Source organism: Coenobita brevimanus, chromosome 110, assembly GCF_032717465.1.
Source record: "Coenobita brevimanus isolate Jiangsu-jjx chromosome 110, ASM3271746v2, whole genome shotgun sequence".
Classification (NCBI taxonomy): domain Eukaryota; kingdom Metazoa; phylum Arthropoda; class Malacostraca; order Decapoda; family Coenobitidae; genus Coenobita; species Coenobita brevimanus.
In genome coordinates, this window is record NC_137063.1 from 47862812 (window position 1) to 47889793 (window position 26982).

The window sequence follows — 26982 nt, forward strand, 5'->3', positions numbered from 1 at the left end:
TTCAGAGTTCTCCAAGTTGCTGTTCAGTTCTGCCATACCATCTGAAGCCAGTGTTGAGGGCAAAAAATGAAGATTTCCCTCTAACTCCATGATAAACACAATCGTGTTGCCTTAACCCTGCGTGTGTGCAGACGTGAAAAAAATTGGCCACATGTACTGTTATTATAGCATATTTTTGAAGCATTTTAGGCATATATTTGTTTGCAGAAAATTATGTTATGATTTATGAGTCATTTTTAGGTAATTATTTGGAAAAAAAAAAAAAAAAAAAATCCACCCGCAAACCCAGTACATTTGTACCAGCAGGTTTGTTTACATATGACGTCAGAGCCCAGACCATTCTGAGTGCAACATGGAAGGAGGGGGGTATCATACGAAGTCACCCGTTGCCTGAGGCTCTTTTACTCATGAGCCCCGATCCAGTATCCATCAAGAGAATCCGTCTTAAGGCCCGACCCGGACTTAAAGGGTTAAGGAGCTAAGGAACATGATTAATAGGCCAGAAATTTTTAAACCAGTTAAAAGTATTTTGCAACCCAGAAAATAGTCTGAAAAATACAGATAAACTGGAGGTCTTTCTGCTGTTTAAGTTAAGCATACATTTAGCGCTCAATCTTCTGTTTGTTCTCGTGTACTTGTAAGACGCTTTGATACAAACAATAATATATTCCATTAACCCCTTCGCCACAATGCTTATACGTCATAACCCTCCAGTGCACACTCACTACGACACCTCTGTGTCATCATATATCAATGCCACCAAAGGAGACGGAAGAGGGTTTTGTTTATTGTGCTAGGGCCTTACATATTGGCTCGTATATGTCACCGGGGATAAAATAAGCTCCACCCACTTTTCTTTTTTCCAGCCAATCCCATTTTATATGGAAGGGCATGTGATTGATGGTGTGTTGGACAGTAGCTCTGCATCCCACCAGGATCAGTCTTGACTGTGTGTCATAGGAGTGTAATGTCGTTCCCTCCATTGTGAATTATTGCCGAATCACAGCGTACTCTCAAGTAATCTTGCGATTCCTCGAGCGATGAGGACTATCAGCCGTCAGCTCAAGACTCTGATATCGATGACTCGTCGGGTGAAGAACTTGACAGATGAATCCGATGATATTCATGAAAAAGAAATCGAAGGTGGCTGGTGGTTGATAAGTGACATATTTGCTGACATGTCCCAACCACGTGCCTAAATTTATGACAGTTTTTCCGGCTGAACCCAGCAATCAGCAAATCTGATGTTGTGTCGCCTTTGGACTCATGCTAGTTTTTGATGCAGATGTGGTGAAGCAAGTACAGTCACTACTCGTTTTACGTTGGGGTTACGTCAGGTCATACCTTAACGTATAACAAATTTATCGTGAACTGGGAGATTGAAACGTATCATAAAAAGGGGGTTACGTCAACTCAACTTCCAAAAGTCACCTACCCAAGACAAACAAAAATGACAATCCACCTTAATTACTTCTGTGTCTGTCCAAGTTGTCTCCAAGACCAAAACAAACACTTATCACACCAATACAGGCAGCATTCCTCATGTACAGTAAATCACTGCAACAACACAACAAACACATCTGCACAACATTGGCCTGATGCTACACGATGTACGGTACAGGCTTACAGTAGCATGATGCTTGGCAGAGAGGTGACGACAGCTGGGGGCCACACGTGAACATGTGGAAAAGACAGGGCTTTGAAGGGGTGTTGGGACTGCAACTGAACCAAAACAATGCCCTGCACACTGGGGCCGCCATCTTGCCTGAGACAAGCGATGGTCACCTTGCATGTGCCTGGTGTTTTGTACAGTATTTTCCAATGGCAATGTCGTTATAGCGGGAAATTTATCATACATCGGATTTTGGGGTGGAACTTTTCTATTATTGTTGTAGCAAATTATTGTATATCAAATCAATGTAAAACAAGTAGTGGCTGCATGCGAGTGGACAAATCTGAAGGAAAATAGATTTTTCAGTGAAAACCAACAGAAAAGGGGTAATGTAAACAGCATTTTTTGGCATCCAATTTCACAGATTTTTTTTTTTTTTTTTTTTTTAACGTGTCCTACTCTGGGCAAAGGCTCAGGGCCTAATTCTTGGGGGTAGTGGCCTATCCCAAGGCCCAGTAGTCCTCCTACACCTCCACATGTCACCACTTCGGCGCTAACACCCAGAGTCCATATTGAATACATGCTAGGGCTGTCTCATACAGGACTGGTGTACTGGTATTAGCGAGGGTACTTTTACATGTCGGCGGGTCATCTGATAGATCAGGAAAGTCTGCTTTTTAGGAAATTCAAATCCTTAAACTGTTCCCTGCCCCAACCGGGATTCGATCCTGGGTCCATTAGGACTGCAAGCCGCCTCTCTACACTCAAAAAAGTATTGTTACAGGGGGATCCGATGAGTTTCGCACTGAACAATCCAGCTCTCTCGTTAGGGCTAGAGGGAGGCTGTTATCAGATGTTTCATTCATGGTGTCAGTTTGTATCATGCAGAAGGTGTAAGGATACTTTTTTGAGTGTGTGTACACTTATCAGCCTTTAGTTTCCATGCCCTGCATTCACATGTACTGGAACAGAAGCATGTTGTACTGTTATGTTAATGGCACAGCCAGGATACGCCACAGTCTGGGCCAAGCAGGGGCGTGAAGGCCAAGAAAATGTAGGCCCAGATCAGACTTCAGAGGAAAAATTTCTAACAGGTAACTACTGTACATTGAACTGATTCATATATATATATATATATATATATATATATATATATATATATATCTATCTATCTATCTATCTATTGCCAGACGCCTCAATCCCGTTTGGGGTGGCCACAAACAAATCGCCTCCAAGTCGCCCTGTCCCCCGCCATTTCACTGCCCTGCTCCCAACTCACACCCCCCTCTCTCATATACCTCTCCACCCCATCCCTCCATCTCATCCTCGGTCTCCCCCTCCCTCTTCCACCCTCCACCTTACTCATATACACTCTCTTTGTCAGTCTTTCACCCTCCATCCTCTCCACATGGCCAAACCACCTCAGTGTGTTCCTCACAACGCTTCCTATCACATCCACATCCACACCACAACGCTCCTTTATATCCTCATTCGTCAGCCTGTCTCTCCACGTGACTCCACAGGCTCCTCTTAAATAACTCATTTCCACTGCTCTCACTCTTGACTTGTGTCCTTCCAACAATGTCCAAGCTTCACTTCCGTATGTTAGAGTTGGTATCACAATACTGTCATGTAGTAACTTTTTTACTTCCATGCTCACTTCCCTGTTTCTTATCACTGCTTTCAAGGAACCAGCAACCTTTCTTCCCTGCTGTACCCTTTCAAGCACTTCACCCTCCAAACCTCCATCCTTACTCATCACACTACCCAAATACTTAAACGTACTCACATTTTCCAATTCCTCACCATCCAACCTCGCTGTACATTCACTGACTTCACCTCTCTCAAAGACCATCACTTTACTCTTCCCTACATTCACCTTTAGGTTCCGTTTCTTACACACTCTCCCAAACTCATCCACCAAGCCTTGCAGCTCCCCTTCGTCTTCACTCAACAACACAGTATCATCTGCAAACAACAGTACAGGGAGTTTCCAAACACTATCCTCTCTCACCAGGGCCACTCCAACATCCACTACCCTACCTTGTACCTCTTTTATTACCCCATCCATGTACAGATTGAACAACCATGGAGACATGACACATCCCTGTTTCAAACCAACTTTCAAAGAGAAAAATTCACTTAGTTCACCATCCACACGCACTGCAGCCTTCGCACCATCGTACATACTCTTCACAGCATTCAACAACTTCCCATCTACTCCATATATTCTTAACACTTTCCACAATCCTTGTCTATCCACCCTGTCATATGCTTTCTCCAAATCCATGAAAGCCGCATACAACTTCTTTCCCTTCTCTAGAAACTTTTCCACTAAAGATCTAAGAATGAATATCTGATCTACACAACCTCTTCCCTTCCTAAAGCCTCCCTGTTCTTCTCCAACTAATTTCTCTGTTCCTTCTCTAACTCTGTCTATAAGTATCCTACCATACACTTTTCCTATTATACTAAGAAGACAAATGCCCCTATGATTACCACACACTTCTTTTTCCCCTTTTCCTTTGTACAAGGGAATAATTATACCTGACTTCCAATCCTCCGGGACTCTACCTTCCTCCCAGGCCAATCTGCACATCTTCCACATCCATTCTACTACTATCTCTCCCCCATGCTTCAGCATTTCACCACACACTCCATCAATTCCTGGGGCTTTCCCCGATTTAACTTTCTTCATTGCTTCCACAACTTCTATCCTACTGATTTCTTCCTGTCTTCTCACCTCCCTAGTTCTCCCAGCCATTCCCCAGCCACTTATACTCGCATTACTTCCATCCTCTACGTTCAACAATTCCTTAAAGTGTTCTCTCCATCTGCTCACTTTTTCTCCCTTCTCCACTAGTAATCTACCATTTTTATCTTTCACTCCCCTGCTAACTTCACTTCCACCCTGTCTTACTCTTTTCACTTCTCTCCAGAACATTTTCTTACAGTCCCTCCACTTTACACTCAAATTCCTTCCAAATTCCTCATCCACTCTCTTCTTACTCTCTCTTACTAATCTTTTCACCTCTCTCTTCCTTTCCACATATAACTCTCTCTTCCGCCTCTCAACTTCTTCCACGCCCCTATTTCTCATCCATTCATTGTATGCTTTCTTCTTTTGTGCCACTGCCTGTTTCACCTCTTCAGTCCACCACACTGTTCCTTGCACCCCCCTCCGTCTTCTCTTCCTTCCACACACCACATCACATGCTGCACATATTTCTTCTGTAAATATCTTACACACACCTTCCACGTCTCCCATCTGCTCCAATTCATATTTGCTCAATCGTTCCTCCACTTCTCTCTTATACTCTACCTTTTTCTCATCCTCTTGTAACCTTTCCACTCTCCTTGCAACTACTCCTTGCAACTACTCCTTCCTCTCGTCTTTCCCTTCTTCTATTCCTCCATCTTACTTGCATCCTAATTCTGGCCACGACCAAGTAGTGGTCAGAAAGTCCACTCCCCCAACCTCTATACACTCTTGCATCCTTTACACATCTTCGCATCCTTTCATCCACACACACATAATCAATCATTGCCTTCCTTTCATTCAGTTCACCACCCACCCTTCTCATCACTCGCCATGTATACCTGTGGATCATTTTATGCCTGAAGAGGGTATTGGCTATTACCAACCCCCTCCCAGCACAAATGTCCACTAACGCACTCCCATTCTCATCTACCTCAGCAGGCACACCCCACTCACCAACTATTCCATCCACCTTCACATTACCAACTTTACCATTCATATCACCAATCAAAAACACTCTCTCATTCCTTCCAAACTTTTCCATGCACACTTCCACATTTGTCCAGAACTCTTCTCTCACTCTTCTAGCACGATCTTGCGTTGGCGCATACACACACACAATCGCCCACATTTGTATTCCAACTTTCAACTTTACCCACACAATCCTTGACCCAACTGATCCATACTGTCTTATGCTCTTCTTCCATCTTTTACTCACAACTATACACACTCCTTCCTTTGCCCTCTCATTCTCATCTACTCCTGCACATATACCCCATCCATACTCCCATTCTCTCACACTTTCTCCTCTCCATTTTGTTTCAGTTATTCCACATACATCCACTTTCGCATCCTCAAGCACCTGGACAATCTCTCTCTCTTTCACTTCATCATTCGCTCCTCTTACATTCCATGTACACATTACCAAGTCCTTTGTCCGGTCCTGGGTCGTCAACGTTTGGTCAGTCCTTGTCCGAGGCTTCTTGTTTGTTTTTTTTAGTTAGTTGTTTTCCGGGGAGGGGCACTAACCCTCCGCCAACCCTTTTAGTCGCCTTTTACGACAAGCAGGGATACTGGGGGAGTATTCTTGAAAAAAACCCCTACCCCCAGGGGGAAGCATTTTTCACTGTGCTGTAATTTTTATGAACCTATTCAAAAATATTTTTTGATCTATATTATTCTTATAACAAGCACAACCAGTGACAGATTCAGTCTTACACACAAAGGTGTATACTCACATACACACGTATACACAAACCCACAAAACACCATAGCTATTTTGCAAGATAGCAGCTTTTCCCTGGAAAAGTAGTGTGGGGGAATGAGGGAGGGGAAGCCTCGTACATGGTAATATGCAAGATTAGTCACCCTCGTGGCAAAGGAGTTAATAGCCCCTGGAACTGAACATCGCTTTACTGTACCAACGTCAGTGACTACTAGTTAACACAAACTATGAAACTACTGTGAACAATTATGGGAAGGGAACGAAGGTCATTGGTATGTTTACACGACCCTATGCTATCATCCCAAGCAGTCAGGCGGTCACTTGATGTTTTCACTCTAAGGCACATGCACTGTAATTCCATTAATTCTTCCATGAATCAGCAAATAACAGGATGGGTTTGGGAAACTAAAACCCACATTGCCAAGCGCACCAGACAATTCTTCACATCTGTGGGGGGGTGATTTTTAAACTGAAAAAATGGTCTCTGGGCCGGCCAGGGAGCACGCAAATTTCTGAACCCATGTCCACTGAAGGGTAAAGTAGTACAGTAAAAGTCCTAATATTCAGCAGTTGATTATTCAGTAGATCCGACAGTTTGGCAGTTTTTGAGAAATAGTCCCATTTACTAGTCTTGATCAGCAGATGTCTGGAATCATCTCGTAAGTCCAAGATGTGTTATCTGTGACTTGTAGGCCTACTGTTTCATTACACTTGTATATGTTCACTAGTTTCTACATTTTTCAGATTCAGGTATAGTACTGTATTGATTACAATTTTGCATAGTATCATACAGTACAGTAACCACTCCCCCAATCAGCGAGGGTGACATTACAAGCCCCCTCGCTTATTCTTGAAATTCGCTAATTCTTGAAGCCTTCTAGAGAATGACATTTACCGGTAATTGTGTAGCCCATGAACCACTGATACTGTAATGCATTACCCATAAATAAGTGTTGCTTGTTAACTCTGTTTCCCTGTTGTTTTTAGCTGTATGGCTCTGACAGCTCTTGTACTTTGATTCCTCCGCATAATGGTGGAAGGGACTGTCCTAAGCATTTAACTAAACCTAACCTAACCGAGTTTAATTGTATCTAATAATTTAACCAAACATTACCTAACTTAGTGTCAGAAAAATATATAAAATAACTGGAGGAATATAAATTGGTAAGGTCATTCTGATGAAAGTTAAATGTACACATAGCTCTCATTCTTTTGTTCATATGCAAAAGAGTATTGATGCAAACAGTAATGTATTCCATTATCCTCTTAATAACCCCCATCACTGAACAACCCTTTACAATGCCGGTGTCAGTGATGTGGAGATAGTGCGAGCTATAAAAAAATCTGAACAATCATGGTTAGGGAATGAAGATCACTGGTATGTTTACACAACCCTACGCTACGATTCCAAGCAGTCAGGCCATCGCTTAATGTCATATTTTCACTCATTTGGTAAATGCACCGTAGCTTTATCTATTCTTCCTTGAATCATAGCATGGGTTCAGGAAGCCAAATAACACATTGCTAGGTGCACCCAACTATTCTCTTCCCATCTTTAAGAAAAATATATTGATTTCAGATGAATGGAAGAAACTTACTCTACGTACTCAAAGATGGATTAAATTTCTTCCATTTAATTTTCCGAATGATGTGAACCGAATCATCTGGCGCACCTAGCAATGTGTTTTTTTTAGCTTCCTAAACCCATGCTATGATTTGCTATGATTTGCCATGATTCACAGAAGAATTTATAAAGTTATGATGCATTTACCAATTGGGCGAAAACATCTAAGATTAAGAGACCGCCTGATTGCCTGGAATAGTAGCTTTGAGTCGTGTAAACATACCAGCAACCTTCGTTCCCTTCCCATAATTGTTCACAGCTTTTTATAGCTCACACTAACTCCACGTCACTGACACCAGTACTGTAAAGGGTTGTTCAATGCCGGGGGTTAAGGGGATAATGGAATACATTACTGTTTGCATCAATACTCTCTCTTTCACATATGCCCACAAAAATGAACAAAAAAATGGGCACAAAATGTATGTTTAACCTTCATCAGAAAGACCTTACCAATTTATGTATTTTTCCAACTATTTTATTTTGTGTTTGGATAGAGTACTCATGATGATGATAGAGTACTGTATACAGTACTCACTCCAAACACATTTGTAATAATATAAGTAGTGATGACAGTGTTCACCAATACAAATGATGTATTGAGCTGGTAGGTAATATTCCATGTCATTTCGGCATTCCAGGAAGTGTTAACTGTAACTTGACCACAAAACAAACATCAGCAAACTCTACAAAACACTAAACAGCATCACACTTTCCAACAGCAACACCACACAATCACACGCTGCCATCACAACAACAGACACCATACCCTCAAACAAACAACAAGCAAACACACTCATCAATCACTTTTCACAAGTCAGCCATCTAAACCCCCATCCCGAAGACCGACGTATCATCCGACATAAGAGACAGTTCCCCACAGACCCAGACTACGCACCTTTCACTTACAACCAGACGAAGCACAGCATTAACAACCTCAAGCACTCATCTGCCTGTGGACCAGACAACATAAGCAACATTCACCTTAAACACCTAGGACCACAAGGCATACCTCACCAACATATCAAACTACAGCTACTCGCACAACATATTACCCAACATCTGGAAGCATGGCAATATCATCACTATCCCTAAACCCAACAAAGACCCCACGTTACCCTCCTCACATCGCCCCATCACACTCCTCTGCATCCCCTCTAAAGTCACTGAACAACTGGTACTACAACTAGTCACACCTCACATTTCCCTAGCCCAGTCACAACATGGCTTTAGGCCACTACACTCCACAAACACCTCCTTACAGACTTTACACAGTTTTCGATGGCATGAATTCAGCTAGGCCACCACACAGAACACTCCTAGTCACACTAGACATTAGCAAAGCTTTTGATGCCATCCCCCACCACAACCTCAAAAACAAAATACTCAACACAAACATGCACAATAACACAAAAAGATGGCTGGCAAACTACTTAGCAGGCAGATGTGCACACGTAACATATGCCGGTCAGTCTTCTAACATCAGAAACTTCACAGTGTCCCCCAAGGATCTGTTTTGTCCCCTACACTCTTTAACCTATACATGCACGACGTACCCACACCCCACAGATACACACAGCTTCCTATGCAAATGATATAACACTTACGTGTACGCACAAAAACGCAAACAGCTGCACACATCATTCAACCTTACCTCAAGACACTACACGAATGGTTCAACACAAACAGGCTCAAAATAGCCCCAGCCAAATCTACAGTGACTCTTCTCACAAACTGGACAGCAGAACACAGTCACACCCCACACCTCACCATAAACAACACTCCCCTACCACACACACCCCCAAAATCCTTGGTGTAACATACAATACATCAATGTCATTTAAACCACACATCACAAACATTAAAAATAAAATAACACCAAGACTCAATGCTTTGAAGTCACTTGCCCATACAACATTCGGACAACTAAGAAACCACCACCACAATATACAAACAATACATACGTTCAGTGATGAATTACGCAAGTCCTGCCTGGGCTTCTAACCTCACCAAAACACACTACAGACCTACAGAACAAGGCCCTAAAAATAATCGCAGGCTGCACAGCTACTACACCCACAGACCACCTACATCAAGAAACCAAAGTCCTCAAAGTCAAGGATCACCTAGACATGAGAGGTACCCAGTTTCTTGCTGCAGCCTCCACAAACCCACAACATCCACTATATTACATGGCAGCACATCCACCCACACCAAGGAACATCAAAACAATACCCAGCACACGATACCATACACAAATACTGTTGTCTCTCCCCCCTCAGACCAGCTTCCAGAAGCATATCCACACTCAGATCACTTGCCGCTTCATTCAGTCACTTAAAGACAACACACAGTAGCATGCACGGCCACCTGACATCCACCCTTCTGAATCTTATCTCCCTCATGAGGATAGGGTCCACCTGGCCAGGCCGAGATGTGGGCACCATCTAGCCCTCTTAAGCTACCAAAAGAGGCTGGATGACTCCATCGCTGATGCCTGTCCAGGATGCAACACAGCACCCCATACTATTAAGCACATTATGGAAGACTGCACTGTACAATTACCTACGCCAAAAACACAACATACACTCTTTGAGAGCTCTGTGGGAATGCCTGGTCTCAGCCATGGCCTTCTTAAGGGACTCGGGGCTGTTCGGCCAGACTGCCTAGGGAACAACTACTACTACTACTGCCTCATCAAACTCCACTCTACCACTCTCAAGAGAGGGCCATGAGAGGGAGGCATGAGTGGAGGGCAGACTCACTCCTGCTTACCTGTGGCTCGCTCGCTAGCAACGAGACGCTTGCTGTTTAAACGAGAGCCATTGTACGGATAATATTACATATTACCGTACCACTACCATTCAGTCACAACCTGGACATGCTGAAATATGGATATTCCGAATGCGGATAATCGAGCTTTCACTGTTACTATATTACTATACAATAATCTTAAAACTCTGCAGTCACGATGGGGTGAGGGTAATTTCAGGCCAGGCTGGAGTAAATGGGATGGGAAACATGTATTAACCCTGGATAGGTAAACTTTTTTGTTACTATATTAGGTAAAGTGGGGTATGATGTACTCTACGAAAAAAAATAAAACAAAAATACTCAGAGATATTTCAAAATGGTTCAATATACAAATAATTCAACTCATTATCTTTGAACACGGCCAGAAAAGATAAAGTTTAAATAAAAAAAAAAAATTTAAAGTTTTCAGAAAAGGGCAAAATTTTAGGTACGGTATAAATTTTAAAATTAAATTTTGCAAACTGAAAAGTAATATTGTGATTCCTTGGGTGGGTGGCTTGCGGTAGACTTATGTTGGGACCTTCTGTATACAAAAGGAGAAAGACAGCAAACTAAAATAAAAAAAAATCACATGAGGGCTAAACTGAGGTTACATTATAGGTAAACTGGGGTATGACATACCCCAATGGCTCTATAGAGCCAAATCAGAGCCAGGCACAGCTATAACCCAATCATCCCCATGAAGAGCTTCACTAGGCAGGAAGGTAATAAGACTGACAGATCTGTAGACCTTATGCTCATATTTTTAAAAAATTAAATTTCGGGGACCAGGGTTTCTGATACCCCACATTACCTATCTAGGGTTAAGAACCATTACACCCTATTTAATGGGCATTATTTGTTATAGCACACCAAGTTTGGTGACTTTCATAGTGTCAGTTACATCCAACTCTCGTCTGCTAAAGTGAGGGTTTACTACAGTTTAATGAAGAAAACTGCCTGTATCCACTTGCATAGATAAATATTTACAGTAGTACACATTTTTAGACAACGTACCTTACAACTTAAGATGTTTCCAAAGGCTGAGAATGTATCATACATGGCTTTGTTGTCGATTGATTTGTCAAGGTTCTTGATGAAGACATTGCCAACACCCGACTTGCGAAGAGATGGGTCACGCTGAGACCACATGATGCGGATGGGACGGCCCTTCATCACATCAAAGTTCATAGTATCTAGGGCACGTTCTGCATCTGCTGGCTGCTGGAAGTTGACATACGCATATCCAAGCGATCGCCTTGTGATCATGTCTCTGCATACTCTGATGGATAGGACAGGCCCCGCAGAGGAGAACTGGAAAGTTTATTAATACATTATAAAGCTGAACTATAATACATATTACCACACTCTTAGCCAATGCAGCTATCTAGAATGTTACTGTACTCACTTCAATCAACCATCACAAAACAACCATTAGCCAAAAAGAGTAGGCCTACACATGATCACTTCCGGCTTCTTAGAATGATTTATCTGTTCACCTGAAAACTAATCTGACTCTACCCATTCTTCAACACTACCTTACATTCAAAAGGATAAAAGAGTACTTTCACTTTACCAAAAACCCTCCTTCCGTGCCAACCTGCCAATCTGCATTGTCACTGCAATTGGAATGCTGAAGTATACATCAACACTACCCATCCATCCATCATCCAATCCTACGTTGCCCCATGAGAAGCATAGGAGCCCGGGGCTAGGCAAGTTGGCCCTGACATTTAAGATCAGAGTGACCTGCCTCATTCATCCCCGAGTGGTATTACGTGAGCAATAAACCCCAACCACTCCTTTACCGGCTCAATCCAATTGGAGCACTGTAATTACCCACTAAAACACCAAGCGCCAAAATTTGGTTATATGGTTGCCACCCAGTGTAGTAAATGGTTTCCTGCTGTACAGGAAACCATTTGGCTCGTCACTCAGTGTCGAGTCAACCACAGGCAGAAGGAAAGAAACACAGATGTGGGAGTGTAAAGTTACCCGTAGGCAGAAGGACAAGGAAAGAATAAAGGAAAGGAAGACAGAAGTGGATAGAAGGAAAGAAAAATGGAGGAGAGGAAAGGGCAGACACCCAAGAGCACCACACTATCACCTCCATTTTTAAGAAATCGGACAGCCTAACATTGCTAGTTCTCAATCTTCATGACTCCCACCAGAATACCCCCACACCTCTGAATCATTTCTGGCAGTAAACTCATCCCTTTTGTGTCCAACTTTCTAGTCTAAGAGTTAACCAATATTCCCAGTCCATTAATGCAACAAGTCAACTCTGGAAGCTTCTTTCTGCCTATGATCTTCAGTCTAATGCAATGTGTCCAAGCATCTCAAAATCTACAATCTCGAGTTGGCGACTCTCTCTCTCTTTCTCTCAAAAACCTGGCAGGATTCTAGTCTTTGGTTCCTCACTTCTGCAATATTTCTACTTTCAACCTCAATGTACTCATTTCTGTACTATGAACATTAGCTACCCAAATTTCACTTCAACTGTATCTACAAAAATACATAATCCACAAACAAAAGAAATCCTACCTTTTCAAAGAGCATGGCTTCTGTGCAGTCTGCATGAAGATCACCTACATAGAGAGAGGCAAGGGGGTAGCTGGGACCACTGGGATTCATGGTTCTGCCGAGTCACACCTGAAATCTAAATTAGTATAAGTTCTGAAGACCATACATCCTGAATTTCATTTCATAAAGTACTAATACTATAACGTAATACTGTCCACAAATTACCTAACACAAATCAAGTACAATATTATTTTTGTTTCCATATGGTATCAAGGTACACAGTATAAACTCATACAAAACAGATAAACTTGAACATACACAATCCCATCAGGTATCAACCAAACAAGATTTAGTACAAATCTGGGGCTACGATGTTGAGTGATGGCCACCATACCACATAAATCAAGCATACTATTTTTGTTTCCATGTGGTATCAAGGAACACAGTATAAACTCGTACAAAACAGATAAACTTGAACATACACAATCCCATCAGGTATCAACCAAAAAAGATTTAGTACAAATCTCGGGCTATGATGTTGCAACTCCCAGGCTGACCTAACTGAACCCAGTGGACACAGTAAATCAACTGGCTGTTCCCGGAGTTTTGCTAAGTTTGATGAACTTGTGATAATGTAAAATGTGTCTGGTGTGGGGGCTACACTGTACTGAGAGCAAATAAGAGTCAGTTGTAACTTGTGTTGGTATTTTAGCAGGATGGGTGGTGGCCATGTAGTCTGGCCCCCACCCCCCCAGTTCAATATATTGAGGGCTTACTTTTCCAATGTTCATGCAGTGGGGGGGGGGGGGGTTTGAGAAATCCAGGTTATGTTACTTACAGTACTAAAGGTAAGCTTACACTAAACTTGATGCAGCAGAAGCACCTTATCAAATGAGTTCTTCCTGATAGTCTTATATTTTTCTGATTATTTCTGGAGTAGTGAACATTACTTGTTAAATCTGTTTCCCCCTAGTATTTAGATGTTCTGCTGTGACAACTCGAGTTTGATTCATGAATGTTATGGAGGAAGAAACTGTCCTAACCAAGGTGTTTTATTTAACCTAACTTGGCTCAACTGTACCTAATAATTTAACCAACCATACCTAACCTAACCTCCTGCTGGGAAAAGGGAATCGAAATCCACCTTTGATTAAATTTCTTTTATTATGCAAGAAACAATCGTAGGTATGGTTTAAGGTATGTGATGACAGGGGAAGAATTTTTCAGCAGGAAAATGTAATTTACCACCCTGAAAACAGTCAAAAATACAGAAATGGTGAAAATCTGAACTGAATTAGTAAGGTCTTTCTGTTGCTTACAGTACAGTGCACATTTACCTATGCTAAAGCTTGTCTGGTGGATGCACAAAAGGCTATATTCAAGCCACTGAAGTTCAGTTGTCTACGGTGTGTGCTGTACTATAATACTGTACAGTTAACTAAATATTTTCAGTCATTAATGTACACAAAATTCAATTAGAATTTACTGCTACAAATGGTTGGTTGGAAAGTTTGCTCATCACCTCACTCAAGCAACTTTTTGTTCAGTTTTTGCAGTGTTCAGCAGGGTCTAAGTGATCGCTATATCCTAGCATGGGTTAACCACGTTCAGTTGTTCTGCATTACAACAGACCCTTGTTGTAAATGACAAAATGGGGGAAAGCCTGATCTGCTAAAAACAATAGTCCATTATAAATGGTCCCCCCCCCCCATAGTGGGATACCAAGCACATAACCTACTAAAAAGAAACTACATCCATTTTACACTATGTTTGTCCATTAATTCACCCTTTTGCAGCTATGCAACAAAGCTGAAGTTGTTTTCCACTTTGGCTTGTTTGGTTGTCCCCTTAGGTTAGGTTGTTAGGTTTGATTGGGTTGGGTTAGGTTACTTTTTGTAAGGACAGATAAACTGCCTTGTTAAGTTAGTTTAAGATTGGTTAGGCTTTGTTATAAGTATATAAGATTAGGCTGGTATTACTATACTTCAAACTGAGTAAGTTAGAAAATCTGCCAGTATGCTCGAGAAAAACTTATCAGAATGAACACTGATAAAAATGGGAAAACAAAATCAACAGTAAACAATTACCATAAAAAAAACTGATTAGAATAATATAGAGGATAACCATGGAAATATGCAGTCAACCATAATTCTGCTGCTTAAACTAAATGTCTGTTTACTCTAAATACTGGAAATTTTAACATCTTTTGGGATCAAACAAAATATCAATAGTGTACTACACTACTGGAATTCCTAGTATCAATCATTAAATAACGGCCATAAAAAAGCTGAAGTGACTATTGCCACTAATATCTGAGGAGCACCACTGGCCTCCCCAGCCAGTTATACATTGTATTCTACCACCACAAACTCAAAACACATAACACATCTATCTTTGGGAAAACAGGCTCTGTGACTATACCCTTATCAGATCTTGAGAAATGAGCCAGCAAACAATAAGATCAACATTACGCCATACCAAATATTCTTGCCTACTATACACTAAGCATTAACCAGTCAAAACAGCCTAGCCAAACTATACTGCCGCCATGCTGGCCTACCCAGTACAGTAATAGTACTGTCTGAATGCCCTAAACGTGCTGTACTGGGAAACTATTGCAAAATATGGGGCAAGAACCACGAGGCGCCATGACACCACCTGATCACAGTTCCAATCTCCATATGCTGACTCGCACTACCATATATGGACACACAAACTCATATTTCACGTCAAAAAAATCAACTAATATAGGAAAGGATCATAAATATAAGCAATAAAAGGAAACTGTGCCCAATTAACCGCTACGTCTGTACTCACCAACGTCACGCACACAAGATGTTTCTTATTTCAACTTCTGTTCCTAAACCGTTTGCAATTTTTATGGGATTTTTTAGATTTTATGATTTTTTTGTTATTTTTTAAATTTTTTGACAAAGATGATGGTGTGTGTGATACTAAATAGCGACACACAACCACGCGTGAACAGACCCTACGTTTAATGTAATAGGGGTAAATAAAATGGCCGAGGCACCACCTTATATAACCTCGGGTCCTAGTGCCGCTAGAGTATTCCGCTCGGGCAACTAGTTCGACAGTGTTTACCATTTTATACTAATAATTGCTACTTTAATACAAAACTAAACTCTGCTTATAATACAGGAACAGAAATCCTAACTATGTATGAACACCTGATTGTAAAATGTTCCTTGCCTTAAAGAAAAGATGGAACCAGATCTGTCTTGTGAAAGTTGTATTAATCCGCCTAAATCTCGCTCACCTTCCAGGGTGCTCATTGTCATATCTTGTACGATTTTTGAAAAGTTACAAGTCGACTTGAATGTTGAGTTTGGTAAACCAGTAATAACACTATATATGTATAAAACAAATCTCTACTCATGCTGTTGTAAAATATTTGTGCAAAATTTCGACAAATCTATTATCGTACACTAAATAGAAACTATTTAACTTTTCGTCGTCTTTAACACATCGCTCCAGTTAAATTATTTCACCATCCATGTAGGCATTGCTAGCTTAACACGGATTTAAATATGCATGATTAAATATGATTATATAGAATGGTTTATTTTTGCTTGGAATATTACAGCTAGTAAGTAACAAGGACTGTGCCGAAATGTGAATGAAGACGGTTAATCCATCATTTCATATATTCAAGGACACAGACAAGGAACGTAAAGTGTAAATCAAAATGTGCCCGCAAGCTATATATTGAGAAGTTTTAGCAATAATTTGAAGTCCCAGAGAGTAAGTAACTCTATAAAACCCATTCTTGTATTCTCATAAGAATATTTGCCGCCATGCACATTTCATGGAAAAGTTGGAGGACTATGCATTATGTATACCATCTGGACCATTAATTCGTGGTAGGCGTAGGTCTCACTTGGGAAGATGAGAGGATATCCTCTTGTATAGTACCGTGTCCTGACGACAGGTCATCGTAGGCGACCAAATGTCGCAAAAAGCCGTGAGGCGGTGGTGATGCGCTGATTAATTTATGGAACAGAAGTAATGGACTGAAATGCTGCAGAAATGGACAGAAAGAGCATTACTTGGATAGATTGATAGATAGATAGATAGACATTTAGATAGATGGTGGGGGGGAGACTTTCCGTCATTCCTTGGTTGGTGGCTGTTGTAGAGAGGACCACTACAGAACTCCGTTAGTATAAGACTCCATTGAAATAGGGGTAACGCGAGAATGACCAAAGTTACTTTCATCTTTTAACAGGCGTGCTGGTCCTTCCCCTTGTCAATTATGCTTGTATGTGTTCGTGATTGTCCCCTACTCTCAAAAGACGGACATTTTTTGGGTTGACCACTTCACTCCGGTGACTTATAATCTATTATTATTACCGCCAAATGTTTTTACTTAAAGTTAAATATAGCCTTCATTAACTCCACCGATAAGAAAGGCGTTTCCTAAGCTGTGTGTAGTCGTCTGGAATGAGAGAGAGAGGGGGGTAAGAAATAGGCCGGTGGGGGGGGGGCAAAGAAATGAATAGAGTTTTTTTTATCGGGTGTGGGGGCAGCATGAGAGCATACCCTGTGTAAATGAGTGTTGTAGGATTAATGGTGTAAGTGCAGTGAAGGTTTATGTCAACATTTTCTCCAAGAGCAACAAGAACAGCAACAACCACATGAGAAACTGGCATTACTATGATATGCTTGGCGACTTGCGACGCAAAAAAAAAAAAAAAAAAAAAAAAAAAACTGGTCAAGGATCCGGCTTGGGTGGACCGAGGTAGATGATTGGTAAGACACGCATATGATGATGATGATGATGGTAATAATAATAATAATAATAATAATAATAATAATAATAATCTAAACCTAACATTTCCTCTTAATAACCACTAAAAATCCTGACCATTGAGTATAAGTCCTGTCTTATTACTCCATCAAGAGCGTAGTAGCCCTGGGCTAGTATTCTTAGTCCAGACATTTACGGCGTGACTATGCTCATTTTTTTTTTTTTTTTTATGGGGGTGAAGATGCACTTGACAGGTTGGTGATGGCTGGTTGAATGCAACATACTGAAGAAGGTGTGTGGCAAGACCAACCACCTTCTTTTGCTCCATAAGCACTCTGTACCTTTAACAACAATAAACTTTTAACTTCATGTCCGAATAGCATCTTTGTATTTGGGTTGGTAAATAAGTTTCAATTCACATTACCGCTAATTATTTGAAATAAAACGATATTATTCGGGCACGTTGCATTCAGCCAGTCATCACCGACCTGTCAAATGCAACTTCACCTCAGTTTAAAAAATCCATCCATCCATCAGCCAATCCTACATTGCCTCATGAGGAGAACAGAAGCCCGAGGCTAGGCAAGTTGGTCCTGACATTTAAGATGAGTGACCAGCCTCACTCATCCCTGAGTGGCATTACATGAGCAGTAACCCCAGCCATCCCTTGGATATAAACCTTCACCGGCTCAATCCGATTGCAGCGCCGTAATTACCCACTAAACCACCAGGCGTCATAATTTGGATGTACGGTTACCACCCAGCGTAGTAAATGCTTTCCTGGTGTACAGGAAATCATTTGGCTTGTCACTCAGTGTAGAGTCACCCATAGGCAGAAGGAAGAGGAAAGAATGAAGGAAATAAATAAATGAGTTTAGTTGCTTGCTTCCCGGTGGCATTATGAACTAAACCCTAACCATTCCCTTGTATATACAGTAAATAATCATGGGCCACATCCGGCTGGAACGCCGAGGGCATCTAACAAACCTACCCTACAACAAAATACCTTGGAGGCCAACAAGTCTGTTGCTGTTTGCCTTCTCTTTTACTTCTTTGTGTTCATGCTCATTATAACCCAGCGACCTGCTCCGGCTCTCGTGAGAAATTGTCACTGAGGACCGAAGAGAGGTTTATGAAGTGACAGGATAGCTAATGCGGGATGTGAGAAGGACTCATTGCAGAAGCGTAGCTAATGGAGTGGCTAAGGAGTGGCCGTAGCTACTGTATTTATGAAGTGACCAGAGGAGAACTTTCTAGGGAGGTGGGTACGAGGGTATTCATCCTGAAATCTGAGGTGGCCAGGCATATTTTAGGGGCGGCCTGTGCCACGACGATCACCCCTCTGTCTAGGCAACTGATTCACTGCGATGTCCCTGCAACCATAGCAAGCAGCGATGGTGGTGGTTTGTTTGAGTCATTCCTGTTTAATGCATCAGCTGGTACCGTTTTCTTTCTGTCATGGCGCCTTATTCAGTGACCAATAAGATATCCTGGGACTTCTTGACTGAACAGTGGAGTGATAAGTGGATCATTGTACCTAGTACCTAAACATGGAAATTTTACTTGTTGCGAAAATGTAATTCTGGCACGAACTGGGTAAGTCAGGCCGAAACTAAAATGCAGTACAGTCTCACGGAGGACAGCCCAACACCCCCAGAAAATGCCTACGGAGGGGCAAATAGAGCGCGACCTGACTCCGGGCGACAGGGACATAAGTCCGCCCAGGCCGGTAGCCACTCCTCCATCAGGTGCTGACTCCCCTACATGAGATTATGAACCAGAGGGAGACCCCAGCCTGGAGGACTACTGGAGAGGCCCCGTAACCACCACCGGGCTCTTCTCACTGCAGCCAGTTCCTGAGAGGACTCACCTGACAGACCCCGATGGAGGCCGATGCCGCAGCCCACTCCTGATGGCGTCCTCGACCACCAGAGACCGCAGCCCATGGGACCTTCAGACCGCCCGCAAGACCCGTGGGCGGGACATCCCTACACCCCGACGCCGGAGACCCTCATCCTCCATCAGGCGCCAGAGTGAGAGGTTCAGGCAACTGTTCGGCCCCAGCCCAGAGGGCCAGACTCCCACCCCGAGCCCCGAGAGCACGGGACCCTTCGCCACCAGCAGCCCCGGACGAGAGAGGATGCCCCCACACTTGATCCCGTGGCCCCTGAATACGGAGGTCCCCAGCGGAACTCAGCCCCGCCAGTAGTTAGGCTGAGTTGTTCCCATCGCCCTTGTACCTGACCGCCGTTACACCCAGTCTCAAAAGTGAGTGACAGTGAAAGCACAGTGAAAGTGATACAGTGAAGCAAGGGTAGAACAGTGAATTATCAAAATACAGGAAGTCAGAGAATTAAACGCATCAGTGTTAGTGTAAAAGAAAGGTGGAATAAATAAAGTAACGGTAAGACAGTGAATACGGCAGGGCAGTGGAATAAGTGTCTGTCTGAGTGAACACACTACCATCTGGTGATAATGCTTCACACTAAGTTCATACGGAGGCTCCAGTGCGAGAACAATAACTAACGACACGACAGACAAACCAGTTAGACTGCCAACAATGAAAACAATGCCACGGCCCTAGTGAACAGAACTCCACCCGATAGATAAAACCTAGACTTCCCCTAAGTGATAGCATTTGGCCCCACTACCCTAGGACTCCTGATTATAGTGCTATTCACTTTACCCGATCGTGTCCCAAGTAGCATCCTGCATGATACTAACACCCACAGTCTAGGCCTAAGGTTTATAATTGTTCAGTGTAAGTACTCTTGTGACATCTACCCGTTCCACTTGTAGAATTTAGCAATACACGTGTAAGGTTGTTGCCTTGAGTTTTTGTGTCCTGCCTCTCTCTTATTTGTCTAAGCTTCGGTCTAGAAAAGGGAACCCAGCTACACACTAAGCATTAGAGGGACGGGAAGCCGACCCTAAAACACCTAACATTACACCCAATATGAGAAGAAAAGGGATTAATGCAATCTACTACACGGCCGTCGCAAAGGCCCGGCTATTGGTCGTGGCCTGGGGAAGGGAGCGACTACAGGCCGATGCGAGGACATCTTTGGAGCAGCTACCAACCATCTCCTGACGAAGGAGGGAGCGGCTACCACTCCTACCAGCCGTCTCCTGGATACCTCCGGAGTGGCTACCGGCCGTCTCCTGCAGGAGGGTCAAGCGCCTACAGGCTGTCTCTGTTAGGGCACCTTCGGAGCGTCTGCTGGCCATCTGACGAAGGCAGGAGCAGCTACCGGTCGTCTCATTATTACCTCCAGAGCGGCTACCGGCCGTCTCCTGTAGGAGGGTCAAGCGGCTACAGGCTGTCTCTTTAAGGGCACCTTCAGAGCAGCTTCTGGCTGTCACCTGATGAAGGTGGGAGCGGCTACCGGCCGTCTCCTCATTACCTCCAGAGCGGGTGCAGGCCGTCTCCTGTAGGAGGGTTGAGCGGCTACCAGCCGTCTCGGGTGCTGACTGGAGCTAGATTAATAGCCCCACCCCGTGGTTGTTGGTGGTCGGCTCGTCCGGAAGGTAGTCTCACTTTCCTGCTATGGTGGCGGCGGGCGAGCTCCGGGTCATAGGGGCGCGCGGCCCGGGCGAACTAATGTCCCTGTCGTCCGGAGTCAGGTCGCGCTCTATTTGCCCCTCCGTAGGCTCCTTCTGGGGGTGTTGAGCTGTCCTCCTTGAGACTATACTGCATTTTATTGGGTGTAATATTTCGTGATTTCATAAAAATTGTAATCAGCATTATAATAATGCTGGACTAGATCAAATTAGTCAGTAAAAGAGAGAGAGAGAGAGAGAGAGAGGTACAAAAGATACTTTGTTATCTGAAGAGAATACGAGAAAGATAACAGGGAAAGTAGAAATAGCTGGATAAGCGAAGAAAGGAACGAGAAAAAGAACAAGACTGTGAAGAAAGTACAGTAGATGGGAAAGGTTGAAATATATAAAGAAGGAAAAGGAGGCGGGATCGAGAAAAGGAATAAATTAGAGAGCAGATTGAGAACGAATTCGGAGTGTAGAAAGGAAAGCTGGACAGACTCGAAGGGAGCAACAAATGAATGAGGAAGAAGCATTGACGGAAGGGAAGAACAAAACGGTGCGAACAGCGGAGGTTGGTGAGGTCAGCATGTAACTTCGTCACTGCCTAGGTGCCATTTTTTTATTATTGAACAATTTTTAGATAATTCTGATTTACCTCGTAAACGATAAATTAAAGCATGAAGGCACCTACTATTTTGAACACTGACAGATAACTATTTATTTAGCTTACGAAAAATAGGACCTAGGGTTGAGAAATCGGGCTCATACCGAACGCTCGCGGAGGTTATCGTTTATCCGCCAACTGAGTCAGCACATGACAACAGCTGGAAAAAAAAAAAAAAAAATCGAGCGCGTTTTCAAGCAGGATAGGCTGGAATTTCATCACATGTGTTAAGAGTGAGAGTTCTGGCATACGTAAAACTCTCACACTCTTACCTGCTCTTTCTCACTCAATCTCTTTTTCTTGCAACCTTTCGAGCTGTTTCTCTGAGTGCTTTCAATTTTTACGTTCCCTTCCCTTAGGTCCCTTTTTTTTTTTTTTTTTTAATATTAACTGGTAACTTCCCCTACTCCCTCACATCACTAGGTTTTCCCAGTCATACTTCCCCCCTCCCTCCTAACCGTCTTTGTCACAGTCAGTGTATTTTGCATGGAGGTATTTAGAGTACATACACTGTGGTCACAGTGGTCTCTGCTGCATAGTGTGTCATGTGTTCCTCTTCCTCATTCTCGTACACCTTTATCTTCCATTTTTCTTTCATTCCCCCCCCCCCGCCTATCTCTCTCTCTCTGTCTCTCTCTCTCTCTCTCATACTCCTCCCCCATTCTCATACCCCCTCCCTCTCAATCCCCTTACCATTTACCAACACAGACCTTCACCTCTCTCTCTCTCTCTCCACATATAAGCTCCCACTCATTTTCACACACACACACACACACACACACACACACACACACACACACACACACACACACACACACACAAATTTAAGGATATGTACGATAAATATGGTTTAAGACACGGGACAGTAAGAGCTTGACTCATTCCTGTAAAGATACAATTAGGAAAGAACAATTAGGTAAGAACACACACACACACACACACACAATGAATTTCTTTCATTCACACGCATTTATTTCCTCGCTCATGAATGCATTTGTACAAAAACGCATGAAAATACACTTATTCACACGGAGATAATTATTACCTCCCTCACACACACACACACACACACACACACACACACACACACACACACACACACACACATATACATAGATATATAGATATAAATACACATTCTTTTCATTCATACACACACACACACACATACACACATATCTAGTCTATCTTACCCTGGGCAACACACACTCATGTATGTCATAATGACCTAATATGGCCGGTTTAACTCTGTAATTAAGAGTATCACTTGGATTTAATTTGTATCTGTAGCACTTATTTATTTGTGTAATTAGTTTTATATATATATATATATATCTATATATATATATATATATATATATATATATATATATTTACCTGACTAAGAACTCAAACCCCTCTAAGTTGATGACCAAGTGTAATCAGATTAGAGGGTCACTTCAACTATACCCTTTTTACCTTAACATGGCCTACAGTTTCGTTCTTTTGCAGCTTATTTCACATAGCTCAGTGGCTGGAAAAGACAGTGCTATGTCTCGACGTCCTTTCCACAGCGCTTCTTCGTGACTTGCTTCATATTCTTGTGCTAAGCTATTGTTTACAACGCATCATTCAAGACAGAGAGATGGCAGCTTCAGGCCAAAGTAGAGTAAGAAGTATATAATAGCCAAGAAGACTCAATGCTGCTCCATAGCTAAGAAACACATTTGCGCCTTGTGTCCGTTTAGTGGGCAGAACGAGGCATTTTCAAAAGTTAATCAGTGGGGAAATTCTAATCTTTGGATCTGTAGGAGTCGCGAGTATGAAGCAATAGGCCGAGGGTTCCACGCTAAGTACCCTTTCAGCAAAATCCCCGACACAGGAACATCGTACATTAATGGTAAAGACTCATCGAATTTCATGCAACCACGACTTCGTACCCAAGTTGTGGAATGCACGGATGACAAAGTTCCGTGCATTTAAGAAGAAACCGAGTTTAACTGTTGCCGGTATACTGTAAGATATTCCCTAGTCCAAAGAAGTGTGTGGGCAAGGCGTAATTAGGAGAGAGAGAGAGAGAGAGAGAGAGAGAGAGAGAGAGAGAGAGAGAGAGAGGGACGCACCTATGCCACTTTCTGGTGTGTAAGGTAAAATTTCTCTGAAGGTTATACCGTGTCGTCCCATGACATCTGGGCGTATAGCCTAGTGTTTTTATTCAGAGGTCATCAAACGTACACACACACACACACACACACACACATTATCATCACCACTACCACACGACCACCACACATCATCATCTTCATTATTACAATCATATATCACCATCATTATCATCATAACCATCACCTCACTCATCATCATCATCATCACCGCCACACCACCATCATCATCATCATCATCACCGCCACACCACCACCATCATCATCATCACCGCCACACCACCATCATCATCATCATCATCATCATCACCACCGCTACACCACCACCACCATGATCATCATCATCATCATTATCATTATCATCATCATCACCATCACCACCACTATCACCACAGCCACCACCACCACCATCATCATCATCATCATCATCATCATCACTTTAACCCAGTTTCCCACTTTCAGGCAGGGTGGGTGACACTCTGCTGCCTAATCACACTAGCAACACATAGTGGGAGAAAAGGAGGAAATCTCAGGTAGAATCTCCATAAGTTCTGGTCCGTGGGAGGTACGAAGCTGCTTGCAATATATTTCACTATGGGGTGGAGGGATCAGTTTACTACATCCTATTCCCGCCAGTGAATGTGTGGGTATCATACATCAGTGAATATGTGGGTATTATACATTAGTGAGTAGGCTGAGTATCGTGTTATGCGGCATAGAATGAAGATGTGGGCATCATCTTATACATCACCGAATATGTATCGTCTTAAATATCAGTGAATATGTATCATGCAGCATCAGCGAATACATATAATTCTCTCTCTCTCTCTCTCTCTCTCTCTCTCCAGAACCAAGCAGGGAAACAATGAGGGTGAACAGAGCAGAGGGTTGCGTGCGGGGGTGAGAGTGGGGTGTGGGTGTGGGGGTGGAAGTGGGAATGAGGTTGGGCGTGGAAATGAGGAGTTGGGATGGATGTGGGGATGGGAGTGGGTGTAGGGGGTGGAGAACAGAGGGGGAAGGGGAGTAGGGGGTAGGGGTTTGCAGGAAGGGGCGGGTGCAGGCAGTTGATGGGCTAAACTGTGCTGTCACCTGCTTGCCCCACCACCAGCACACACACACTGCTGGATGTAACACACCTCAATGCTAACCTAATTTAACTCTAACCAACCCAAACTAAACTACCTTATCCTAAACTAATCTAACTTTAATGTAACAGCTACTACCACCGTCACCTAATCAAACAAAGCCAAGCTTAGCCTACCCTAACCTAACGTAACCTAAACTGTACTGTCAAATGCTTGCCCCACAACCAGCACACGTTGTTAGATACTCGTATAACGCTCTCCAGTGATATACTAACCTAAAGCTAACTGAAGCTAACCTACAGTAATCTAACCTAACCTAACTAACACTTAAGTTAGGCTAATTTTCAATAATCTAACCTAAACTACAGAGATCAGCCAGTCTGCATTAACCTAACCCAAAATGTGCTGTCACCTGATCATAGTACCATCAGTGGCACTAATACAGGTACTGAATGTCACATGGACTGTTAACTTCTAACCTAACCTAACCACTGTTAAACAAGGCTGAGGTAATCTAAGCCATCTTGACCCAACCTTTCATTTGCTGTGACATGCTCAACTTACCACCATCACATGCACTACTATACTCATTTTACTTGTACTAGGACTAAAATTGTCATCTTTCCATCTTGAATGCTGGGCTGTCAAAAGGAAGTAGTATTAAAAGATTATGCTAGTCACGGGGCATTGCTATAGAAGGGATGTAGTGCCGTAGCACTGTCTTTTTCTGCTACTGAGCTATGTGAATTAAGCCGGAAGAGGACAAAAATCTGGGCCGGGTTAAGGTAAAATGAGTATACATACAACATCCCTCACTGTCAACCTAACGTAACTTAACCTAATCCAACCTATTCTATAATAGTTTTACTCCAGATTTCAGGATACTGACCCGCCACGTAGACTCTACTAATTTATTGGTCAAAAGCTGTCGTTCTGTCGATCTATTGCTAGACACCTCAGTTCTGGAAGGGGTGGCCAAAAATAAATCTCCTCAGTGTTACCCTTTTCTTAGCCATCAGGCTGCACTTTCTCCGACCCACATTCGATCCCTTCTCTTATATACCTATCTTCTCCGTCGTTCCGTCTCATCCTCGTCTCCTCCTCCCCCCTTCACCCCCTGCGGAATATGCAAGCGGTAAAAAGAGATTTTGTATAGTCTCTCTCGGTGTTTTACTACTTGGCTTATTACACTATACTCTAGAATCAATGCAACACACGTGTTTAATTCTGACTTGTGTTAACATATAACTTCTATTCTCACTGTACTCTAACGTGGCCTAAAATCACCACAAACGAATGCTGAGATATAACAACAGATTAATACTATATGAAGTCAGTCATGAAAAAGTGCAATGGTAGGGATATTCTCTTTTTCTGCCACTAAGCAACATGAAATAAGTTGCAGAAGGACAAATACCTGGGTTAAGGTAAAAAGAGTATAGTTATGTGCACGGGCTCCTCTAGGTTAATTTCGCGTACGGCTTATGATATGCTTAAGTTGCGAAGACAGGTGCTGGGATTACGTGTAACACGTCAGAATGCACTCAGTCTCACGCAGTAAAATCCTCAGACGATCACTGCTACTTCTTGAGTTCCTTAGCCTCCTCCTGAAGGCTCTGATCTCTCCTCTGTAGGGCTTAAAGTTATACGTGCTCTCCCTCCTCACTCAAATTTCAGTTTAACTTCCTCCTTAATGATAATAATAATAAAAATAATAATAATAATAATAATAATGATAATAATAATAT

The 26982-nt window shown here is 42.7% G+C and overlaps 1 protein-coding gene across 2 annotated transcripts in view; it reads right to left on the reverse strand.

Moving 5' to 3' along the window:
• pAbp (poly(A) binding protein) overlaps window positions 1–16043 on the reverse strand; it is a 33786-nt gene extending 17743 nt beyond the window's left edge. Inside the window, exons 1-3 of one of the 2 annotated variants that reach the window (XM_080286090.1) lie at window positions 15851–16043; window positions 13055–13162; window positions 11528–11824 (exon numbers count right to left, since the gene is read on the reverse strand). In XM_080286090.1, coding sequence (XP_080142216.1) covers window positions 11528–11824; window positions 13055–13144 — 387 coding nt within the window. In that variant the 5' untranslated portion in view covers window positions 13145–13162; window positions 15851–16043. Of the gene's footprint in view, window positions 1–11527; window positions 11825–13054; window positions 13170–15850 lie in introns of both variants that reach the window. The other variant, XM_080286091.1, reaches the window with a different exon arrangement.
• Between the last annotated feature and the right edge of the window lie 10939 nt (window positions 16044–26982).